At 43.1% G+C, this 11,434-nt stretch overlaps 1 protein-coding gene across 3 annotated transcripts; it reads right to left on the bottom strand.

Moving 5' to 3' along the window:
• Positions 1-4,917: 4,917 nt before the first annotated feature.
• On the bottom strand, positions 4,918-10,833 carry LOC120259420 (phosphatidylinositol-3-phosphatase SAC1-like). Of its 3 annotated transcripts, XM_039267019.1 has the most exons (10): positions 10,653-10,833; positions 10,200-10,404; positions 9,947-10,112; positions 9,232-9,454; positions 8,640-8,716; positions 7,398-7,585; positions 7,004-7,101; positions 6,798-6,875; positions 5,596-5,729; positions 4,918-5,510 (listed from the first exon to the last, which is right to left on the bottom strand). In XM_039267019.1, the coding sequence occupies exons 1-10, from the start codon at positions 10,770-10,772 to the stop codon at positions 5,372-5,374; spliced, it is 1,428 nt and encodes a 475-aa protein (XP_039122953.1). In that variant the 5' UTR covers positions 10,773-10,833; the 3' UTR covers positions 4,918-5,371. The 3 variants fall into 3 exon arrangements, 2 of the variants coding, with proteins under 2 accessions (XP_039122953.1, XP_039122954.1); XM_039267020.1 differs by lacking the exon at positions 6,798-6,875; XR_005536107.1 differs by lacking the exons at positions 4,918-5,510; positions 6,798-6,875 and adding an exon at positions 5,996-6,111.
• Between the last annotated feature and the right edge of the window lie 601 nt (positions 10,834-11,434).

Genomic DNA, 11,434 nt, shown 5'->3' with positions numbered 1-11,434 from the left:
ACGAGTTGCTGTTGACGTTAGCTAGACGAAGAGGCTGCAGTCTTCATTTGTCCAGTCGCATTGCAGCGAGGAGTGAGCCTTCCTCACACCAGATGCCCGCAGCACGCGCACGCCGGCCGGGCTCAAGGGCCCAACGGCGCCGGACACGGAAAGCAGCCGCCAGGCGAGCCTTCACGCCAGTACCGGAGGCATGATGCCAGGTCAGCAGGGCCTGTCAGTGACGTCGCCATCCAGGAACATCGGCTCGCCCCAACTCGCACGCCGCCGGGTCAACGCCGATCTCTGGCCGTCGGCACGGGTGTTGCGCGCCCTGTTGACGATGTCGGGCCAGTTAGAACACGCAGTAGCAGTGCAGGTTCCGCGAAGCGTACCCATTCTCGACCACGTTACGATCGGCACTGGCCGGCTGATGACAGACAACAGGAAAGCTGACAGTAGCAGTCGAAGCACGCCTGGCCTGGCCTCGACAGACGCCGACGCCACGCATGCCGGCGCCGAATGGCAACAGATGAGCTGGGTCCATCTCAGAGCCGAGCCAGAGCCCGCCCAGCCAGTCGAGCCAGCATGACTGCCTCGGCCGCACCGGTCGGCAACAGCCCCGCGACAGAGGCCAGACGGCAGGTTTCCGGCGGCGGTCGAGACCGGCGGATGGTCGTGCCGCCGCCGACAGAACACTCCAGAGTCAACGGAGTTGATTGACGTCGATTCGGAAGCGCCAGTTCGGTTACGTCTCGAGAAACGGGCCAAGATTCAGTCTGAACGCCCGACGAAGCGCCACCGAACGCCTCGGATGAAGCATCCAAGACTAGCTAGGACCCCCTCCATTTCATCATCTATTTTTTCTCACCTCTCATTCTCACTCACTCAGCCCTGTGAGTACAGCCAGGCACACCAGCGCCAGCAGAGAAGGCTGACCAGCTTCCTGCCAACAGCTACCGGCTGCACAGTTTTATTACAAACCGGCACCATAAGCTCTTCCTTTCTCTCCCTCTCACTTCTCCTAAGCTGAGAGCTCTCTTTCCTTTCTTCTTCTTCTCCCAAGATGAGAAACTGAGAATGAGAATGAGAAACGAGAGAGAGTGAAGAACGGGATTTAATGAAATGGAGAAACTCGAGTGGGATTATGTAGCCAAGTCTTGAATCTTTCATCCAAGGGCACCCGGACCTAACGCTCATCGAGACATTCCCATTCCAAGAGCTGGGACGCCGAGCACTCTTCCAAGCGATTAGGAAACGAACAACGCCTCCTATTTGCCGGGTCCCGACATCAATCCATGCTCCCATTAGCTCTGTAGAGTGTCTCCCTCCCCGCAACAACGCCTCGAGCAATCACCGCTCATCCGCCCGTGATGTCTCCTGCACTCATAACCGTCACCGAGACATGCTCTCCGCCCGTCACGCCGCCGTCTGCACGAGAATACGCTAAGGTTTGCTCGCCTGGGCCGAGCCGGGTCGCTACTTTCCGCCTCCCTGGACAAGACGATCCGATCATGTCCTAGTGATATTCGACCGCTCGTGAGCGAACCGAATCGGGTCTGGGCGGGAGTGGACTAACCACACTCCCGGCTCGGCCTTGTCGACTCCCGCGCCACAGCGCGACGCCAAAAGCTCCTATAACAAACCTCCCCATCCGGGAGAACCGACGCCTCGCTTGAGTAAACTAGTTGCCATGGCAACTTCCCGCACACCCGCTAGTTAACTTCCCCCGCTTTGCCTTCTTCCCTTCGCTGTCAAGTCGGTAGCAGCCGACTCTTCCGATCCATCACCCACCATGGGATCCGAAGATCGGGTCACCACTGCGGTACCGCGGCTACGCTTCACGCATCTCGATGTTTCCCGCCTGATCTAACATCGCCGTAGCTGCCTTCATCCTTAGGGACACATCACCAACCGCAAGACGATCGTAGGAGATCACATCAACCGACCAGCACCTCCTTCGCTAAGGTTCCTTCCTTAGGACGTAATCTTCGTCCGATGTGGTCCCAGACTTTAACCACTCCATCCCTTCGTCAGGCCCCTCCTCTTGCACAAATGCTAGACATCCGCTATCTCCGAGCCCTTTCGACCTCGCACGTAGTTAACTCTCCTTCCCGACGCCTCCTTCCACCTTTCTGCGCCATCGTTGTGTTGTCGTACGTAGCACCTTCATGATGATGTACAAAGGAACTCCTATCCAAGGACTAGTCTATTACAAAGAGTAAAGGAAACTCACGCTTTCATACCAAAGTAATAAACAGCTTTTACATCCAAATGAGGTCACCGCTACTTTCCATACAAAGCAAACATGCTTATGAAAATAAATTACAACACAACAAAATTTGGGATGCGCCTCAGATCTAGCCCTCCCGGCCTATCGCATTTCTACTGCCTCCCCAAAACTCGGCCACGCTCGCGCATCACTTTCAGCAGCGCGTAGCTAATTGAGCATGCAAGAGTCCCGTCCATCGGCTACCATTTCACCGCCTCCTCAAGCCCATGAGTGGTATCTCGGCCCATCTGAGGGGTCCCGGGAGCCGCAGTCCGGCTCCCATCTACCCCCATCCTGCGGGACCCCGGCCTGAACACCCGTACTCAGTGCAGCGATCCATCCCTACGCTGAACCGACACAACCACCGAGCTTCCACTGCCGTGAGGAGCCAAGGCTCCAACTTCCTTACGATCATAGATCCAAAAAGCGGACATGATCGCATGAGCGGACGATTCCCAACCCAAGCATCCCAGACGCCACTAGATCGCCTCATTCCCTCGACCTCGCCAAACTCGCGACCTGTCCCGGCCGAGATCCCTTTCAGCTCGCACGCATCCACCGCGCGCGATCGTCGCCTCGTGGTCTCGCCACGGGGTCTCAGCTACCCCACTCAGCACTCGGCACGCGCTGCAAGGACGTGGGTGCATAGATCAGCTGACTAGAACGGGCAGAACCCAAGGTCTCCTCCCCTCACCATCAATAAGGCGAAAGATCGATTCCTCCAACCGGCCGCTGTTTTCTTCCAAGCTGTCCCATCGCGCCCTTCCATCGTGTCCACGCGCCTCCATTTCAAGGCACCCGCCTCCATACCGATGCGCAGGTGCAGCCTCCGATACCACCTGCACTGCATCGCCGCTGCAACCTTCGGGCATTTCCTCCAGGCGCACTTCAGGCAGCACTCACAAGTCGCCCTCGCCTCGAGTAAGCGTAAGAACCTCACACCGCCCATGGCGAACATACACAGTTAGATCGGACAGACGGTATGAGAAAGATAAACTCTCTATCGATGTACAGTTTCATTAGCAACCGGGCTCAAAATTACAAGCCTGTTCTCTCTCTCCCTCCTCACCTCCTCCCAAGCGAGCCTTCTCTCCCCATCTCTCTTCTCCCAGAACGGTAGAACGAGAACTCGAGAACGGAGAGATCAAGAACGTAATGAATTTCGAAACCCGAGAATCTGCGAGTGATTTATAGCTAAGTCTTGGACTCTTCATCCACAGTGTAACGGGATCTCCAACGCTCATCGAGACGTCGTTCCTATCTCCAAGAGCTGACGCCGTGAGCCTGAATTCCCTCCAAGCGACCAGCAAATCCAACTAACGCCTCCTAGCCTGTCGCGTCCCCACCATCAATCCATGCTTTCCCATTAGCTTCCAGTAGCTGTCTCCCTCGTCAACGCTACCGATACATCACCCGCTCATCCGCCCGACGCCCTGCACTCACAACCGGCCTACCGAGAGACTGCCTCCGCCTCGCACGCTGGGCGTCTGCGCATTTAGAACACGTAAGCGTTTGTCGCTCATCCGCCAGCGGTCGCCATCTCCCGCGACAAGACGATCCCATCATGTCCCAGCATATCTTTCGACCGGCCAGTAGCGAAATCAGAGTCGGGTCTCACGTGGGAAGGACTAACCACACTCGCCTATCGTCTTGGCCTTGTCACTCCTGCCAAGCGCTATGGCGACGCCTTCATAAATGAAATCAAGTGAGAACATAAGTCTTCATATAGAAGCCAAAGATATGAATATACCCCACTGCCTACATACATACATACATGTATATATACATATATATATAACAAGTGTAACATAAGAATTTCACGTCACTCAAATACAGTTAATGAATATTGAATAATGAATAATACAACTTGGGCTTGTTTGAATTTGGATTAGATTGAATGTTGATATAAGGATAACTTACAATGGAGATAATGTTATCCCTAGTTGGCTTTTTGTATTGGGTCCAATATTGAATTTTACTCAATTTATCCTCATATCTCCTTGATTGAAGACTATAGCGGCCACATATCGAACTTTACAACATCAAATGAGCAAAATGATACAAAAGGAAACCCACACAGTATGCATGCTAGTGTAAGCCACGCCCACATGACAATAGAGCTTATATTCAAACCAAGCCTTAGTCAAAAACAACGAAAAACTAATTGAAGCACAAAACATTAAGCATGTAGCAATCCATAATGATAATTTTCAGAAGAAAGAGTAACTCAAACCAGCTTTTTACTATGAGTTATAGGCAATACATGACCTGACATGTATCTCATCCTACTCTTGCAATTACTTGAAAAACGCAAATGTTGGAACAAACATAGTCAAGTCTAATAGTCTTTTGTTATATGCTACTTATCAATCATATGTTGTCCACTCGCAATCCTATAGTAATTACCCTTTAATTTCTGGGGGACCCAATAGACAGCATATCCAACATATATTCAAAATGTTAAGTTCAAATAAAAAAAATTAATTTAATTGTTTTCATAAATTATATATTTAACAAAATGCACTTAAAATATCATTAAAACAGTAAAGTCACTCAATTACAGCTGTACTCAGCAAGCCTTGAGACCTTTAGTCCAAATATGCGATGGATAATGTAAAACGGACATTAGCATCCCAACAAAACTGTCATATCAAACATCCCCACCCCCCTTTTCTTCTTTTTCTAATATGGACAAGCTACGGATTTGAACCCTCAACCTTTAACATGCCCAATTTAAGTGATTGCAAGTCAGATATCAGATTTCCTTAATCAAGAACTTGTTATAGATAATAAAGGGGAAAATTATAAATTAAAAAACACACACACACAGAGACAGGAGGAATAGATTTCTAAACGAAGTTTAGATCAAGTGCCAGAAAGGATGTGAAATGAAAACAGCATCCATGTACTTTTCTCTGTGTAATTCTGTCAGAGTATTTTCTCCCCCTTGACATATGAAAATTCTCACATTTGTACCAATAAGACTACCGAGTCCAAGAATGAGATATATGCCATCAAAATGCTTTATTAAATGCAAAAGCGGATTGGGTACCATAAATTCTTTCTACATAGAGATGGCATACAAACTACCAGCATTTATAATGAATGAAAATAAATAAATGCCTACCTCCCTGTGCTTGTTCGGCTAAGTGGGACTGACTTTCTTTTAACATTCATGGGTTTCCCACTGTAATAGAACCCGGTCATATCCAGTGCTTCACTAGCTACCACACCCAAAACAGCCAACACGTTTGCAGACTTGCTATTGAAAACACAGAAATAAACATATTTAGTTTCAAGGTTTGTTGTGTCATATTTCATGTAGAGAGACTTTAAAATATATCAACCTTTTGGCAAACTTATGAAAATCCCAATGAATGAACTTTAATTGGCTTTCTTCAGGAAGGATTTGGTTGAGATATCCAACTGCACTAGCAAATTCACGTCTTAACATCATTTCTCGAGGCCGCTTCTCTACTGTCTGCAGCAAATGTAATCAGAGCAACCAATTAACAAGTTATCCTAGGGAAATGAGAATCTGATATGACATGATGACTTTATAGATGCAAACAAAATACATGTGCCACAGCTAATAGAAAATGCCACAAAGTTTTGACTGGACACTGAACAAAGACAGTCCAGCCATGGTTCATATTAATGTTGTATAACAGAAAGAAAATAAAAATTCAGCAAGTCCTACGTATGCTAAAATTAAAAGTCAGGAAAGTTAGCTGAGCAAAAATTCACCATTAGATGGAAAGTGCATCAACGAAGAAATGTTACTCAAGACACCACCAAGTCAAGTTTTCAGAGTCTCAGTCTTATGGAACAACTGGACATTTAGTCTTAATATTACTGTGCCACTGCACAACATAAATGAGTAAAATCAAATTAGTACCACTAACCTACTATTACTTCAAACATTAAATAACCCATAATGCATTGAGGGTGGCATATCTCTGCATTTATTGTATTCATCTTTGATGCACCAAAACAAGTATAGATTCTTGAACAATTGATGCCCAATTCATTGTTCAGCAAATTTCTATTTAGTAAATTATTTATTTTTGTTTGATTTATGCCTATCTTCTATTGACTGCATTTAAGAAATACAATGAGATCATTTGTGGGATAAAAAGTGTAGGCAACTGAAAGTGAATCCAGCCTTTTTCAAAATTTACCGCATATCAGTACATGTGGCTTATACTCATCATAAAATGATTTTAAAGAAGTCATACTGTAATTCCCCTTTCAGAAGATTGAATACAAATATTTGTCACTGAATTCTATGTTGTGTACTAGAAGCCAATCTGATTGTATATCATAATCCACATTCTTCAGACTGAATTTAGATAGATTTTGGGGAAGATAACAATGTGAAGTATAACTACTTCATGCAATCAAGACTGGAAATTACATCATGTGCTGCAGATTGGTAGGCATCTAATGACAACCATACAGTGAAAGCAGAAAAAGGACAAAACATACATGCGCCACAAACAAGTAATAAATCGTCTACGAATTAGCAAGCAAATAATGAATTGAGTACAGCATGTTTAAGCAGTGTGCAGGGGTCTGGAGGCCCTTTCCTGACGTACTCCATCCCTGATGAAGCATTATGGAATGGCTACAAATTGGGAAAAAATGGAAAAGTAAACCAACATAACAAGGGACCATGATCAGCAACACCTCATTACAGCTCAGTAACAATGGCATGTGGTTAAGGACATCCTAATAACAAGTTTAACTGTGCACCTTGATTAGATTGAGAACAATAATTGGATTGCCATATCTCTTAGCCAAGTCCTCAAAATGCAACTTTGTCGCTTGGTAAGTAGGATCATATCTCTGCACTGAAGCCAAATGACATAGATGACGCATCAAACACAATTTTCTAAAGTCTAATTTAGAGCAAAAATGTGTCAAAAGGATTTGGAGCAATAGGCAGACACTACGTATATAATAAAGTGAAAATCTGAAACATCATCATAAGCTTCATAACTATTTCAAATTTACAGACTTCTATAACTTCTTAGTTTCCCAAATCTGTTGAATAATATAGACGTCAAGCAGTGGGTGTAATTTTTTTTCCCCTTTGGAAATACTAAAATGAATAGCTACTCCTTTTTGTTATGCTACTAATACTTACAGATAATATCAGGTTTAGGGCTTAATCTTGAAGCTTCCTGGGACCAGAAAAGAGGAATTGATCCTCGCATTTGTACCACCGAACTCATTTTTCCTCCACATGACCCAACTTCTTCATCAAATACTATTTGCTCAGTTTCAACATCATTTGCAACCCGACCCCTATCATTGACTCCTCTTTTTAAATAACTGCATGCCATAGAAATGAAGGCAAACAACTGAGGACTGAAAGCATAGCAGCAAAGGCGTGGCGCCTTAAGAATATTCATTAGATTTCAAGCAAATATAGTTATAGAAGCAAAAAGGGCGATGAAACGTAAACGTGGTAGGTATACAGCAGGAAAATAGCAGTTTCACAAGGAATGACACCATGCGCCTCTATTTAGAAGTTATAAGGAATCCAGTGAATTGTTCATTGTAGTAAAATCAATCTTCCATCAAAAAATAGCAGTCTGAAACAATCTCAATTGAAGTCGATATTCCATGAAGGAGAAACCTTCAGCCATAGTGTCAATTTTATTTCATAAGTGAGAAAATGCAAATGCAAATTTCCAACTACAAGGTGCAAGCCAAACTGCAGCAAGGGTAAAATTTATAAGCCTGAATATTTCAAGCACAGATCCACCTAAAGTCAAGCCCTTTCTTCTTGCTATATGACATTATTAGTTCAACCAATCCATAGCTTCAATTGCAAATAGTCTTGAAGTCCAAGTCATCCATAAATTGAATAGAAAAAAACAATAGAATCAGAGGTAAAAAAGAAATTCTAGCATGTATCAAGATATGAATAGAGTTGATTGTTCCAAAAGTGGAGAGTAAGTTAGCAGACAACAATTCTGAAAAATAATACAGGAAAGGAGCCAGTAAGTAACATGCACACAAGTAAACCGGAGCCAAAGATATCAAGTGAGAACCAAAGTACAGCCCATGAAAGGTGAACTGAAGACAAACAGATTCAATCTGGACATTGGCTAGGCCACATCTGAATTCAGAGGACCAGATTATGAAGCAATATGAACATAACAGGTTGCCTACTCTAGAACAACTAGACACTATAACAGCCTATTTTTTATTACCACAAACTATCTCAAATGGTATGCAATCCAATTTAACAATGACAATTTCATCAAGAACAAGTAAAACTATTTAAAAAATAGTTTTTTGCTTTTATAGAAAATGAAAAAAAATAAAAACTAATTGCAGTATTTTAGCAAACAATAAAGAAGTATAGCATGAACAATACCGCGTCCCGGCAAAATGACGAGATCGTCTAGAAATAAGAGCAACACTGAATTCTCTCCCAAAAACAGACATCCTAACCTGTAATGGAAGAGTCAGAACTTAATTGCAAAAGATTCGGATGTATAAAACCTCATGAACTGGTAAGTAAACATATCATTATAAGAGCAATACAACTATGCCAGTTAGAATTTCATTTGCAGGTTGATTAGATCGGAGCTCAAGAATTGGTTAACAGACGAGGCTGGCACCATAAAAAGATATAGCTATGTTAGTTGGCCATATATTGATTTAACAGTGAATTTGAAACAAATAAAAAACAATATTTCTCCTAACTATATGTGATAAGTATGCAAAAACCAGCACCCACTAGTATTACAGGTGTCACTAGTCAGTTTAGTAGTTCCCATAAGCTTAACCAAGCACCACTTTCTTTTTGAAAAGCTACAGATCACTTTTCTTTCTTTCAGCAGAAGCCTTTAATATTATCAAATGCACTGGAATTGTCCCAAGTCTTCAACTAGAAGTATATGGGTGAGGATAGTGTAAAAATAACCAGCATGAAATGAAACCAGAAGTAGAACTCCAAAACTTACTTGCTTGAAATGACCATGAACTAAAGCAATTGTCCACATCGTATTATTACACTTGCACCGAATTGGTTGTGTTAGAAATGCATTCCACACAAACATGTTCTCATAAGGCATCATCACTGTACCTTCCGCAAGGACATTCTGCTGTAAACTGCACATGATGGGATATGTGTAGCTAAAAAAGAAATCTTTAGTAAGGTCAACACTAGATAAGAGCTTCTTATACCTGCAATGAAGGAAAAAACAAGATATCAACATTACCAACATGTTCAAGCAAGCAAACCTTACTACCTTGTCAAACATAAATTCACTATATGGCAAAATGGCACAGTTTAGACGGATTCAAACTAAATAGCATCTGAAACAATTTAAGAATTAGCGCCGCAGGCACTTTAGCAGAATTTTACCATGCCAACATGAGCTAAAATGGCAGAACTGACTGAATAAGTACCATAAAAAATCCACCTGCTGTACTAATTCATGTGCAGACCCGGGTTTTTCATGGGGTTTTAACAAGTCGAGAGAGTTAAACATCAAACCAAAACAAAGCCCACTTTTACATCAGAAGGTAAAAACGCTGATGTGGGAATAACCAGAACTCATTTTCACTTCTTACACAGGAAAGTAACATTTCTATGCTAGCATACGCAAATTTATTGTAACAATTGAACATAAACACTGGTTCTAACCAATCAATTGCAACTAACAACTCACTCACCGAAGCTCAGTCTTTGAAAATGCAACATCTGACTGAACGGAAGAGTGAGGAACTGTGATCATCTGACTCTCATCGATGGCATATATCGCATGCCCACAGATCGACCCAATCTGTCGCCTCTTTGTCACCAGAATCAGGTAATAAGACTCCAAAAACTTAATGCAACCTAAAATTAAACCCTCAATCAAAACAACTCAATCACAACAGGTTCAGGAAACCCACAAACTAGAAAAAGAGTAAGAAAAAGAATCACCAGCAATGCCATAGACCTTCGTGACAAAGGATAGACCGCCGGTGGCTCTGTTCCCCTCGGCAATACGCTGCAGGAGATTCTTGACCTCCTGCTCCGAGTAGACGACCGGATCCTCGCTTACACCGAGATCCGATGGCTCGGATCGATCAATCTTTAACACCCGGAATCTCCTCTTCTCACAATCACTCCCGATCAAGTAAAATCTCTACGCAAACCCCAAAAATAAATCACTCAATAAGCTTTCCCTTGGGAAAATTCAAGAAAAATCATAAACCTCTACACCAAACCCTAGATTCACCAAGATGTTCAAGAAAAAAAAAAATCAAACTTTGATCAAGAAAACACAGCAAAAACACCAAATAGAAAAAGAAATCAAAGAAAAATGGGTTTTCAGTCAACAAATCGACTAAAATACCAAGAAAAAGGGATTAAAAAATGAGACAAAGATATTACAGCGCGGGTCTCAAAGAGGCGGAACTTCTCAAGGGTGCAGGAGGAGGGATCGAGATCGTGGTCGGCGGGGTTGGGATTGGGATTGGGGACAACCTTCGGAGGTCTCTCGGATTTCGCCATTGAGGATCTGAGAAGGAGAAACGAAGAAAGCGAGCGAAAGCTTTATAAGCTTCGACTTGTGAATTGCACATCATCTGGAGTCTGGACCAGCTTTATTGAAATTAAATATTTTAAAATTATTTTTTAAAAAATATTATCATTAAATGTATTTATTTAAACGGTTAAATTTGGTAAACGAAATTATAATATGTTTTGGTTTTGAGGGTTGGTGTTGAATCAAGAGAATCTAAAGTGGAGTTATTTTATTTTTGTACTTTCGTGTTTTAATTAAAATTAAAATGAAAAGTCATATGTAAAACTTTACATGATTATTAGGGAAAAATTACTGTTCACCTCTCATAATTTTCAAAACTTTCCCAAAAGCTCTCCTATTTTTACACACCCTGACGTACCCTTCCGCTAGTGCTTTAACTTCCCTTTACCCCTCACCGCTCACTCAAATGTCCATGTGCTAGGAATCCCATTTTTGCCCTCGAAAATGGTAGGAAAAGAAAAGCGCAAAAATCACATCACTGCTCAACTTTTTCAGCGGCTCGCTTGCTTTCGATAGCATAAATGCCCAGTGTTGCATTACATCTGCTCTTCTCCTCATTTCTCCTCATTTGATTTGTTCGACTTCGCCTCACGGCTTCGAGAATACTTGAGAATCTCTTCGCATATCA

This window comes from Dioscorea cayenensis, chromosome 4 (assembly GCF_009730915.1).
Source record: "Dioscorea cayenensis subsp. rotundata cultivar TDr96_F1 chromosome 4, TDr96_F1_v2_PseudoChromosome.rev07_lg8_w22 25.fasta, whole genome shotgun sequence".
Taxonomy (NCBI): Eukaryota; Viridiplantae; Streptophyta; class Magnoliopsida; order Dioscoreales; family Dioscoreaceae; genus Dioscorea; species Dioscorea cayenensis.
Note: the sequence above shows the minus strand (reverse complement) of the source record. Positions and strands in the feature narration are given on the sequence as shown.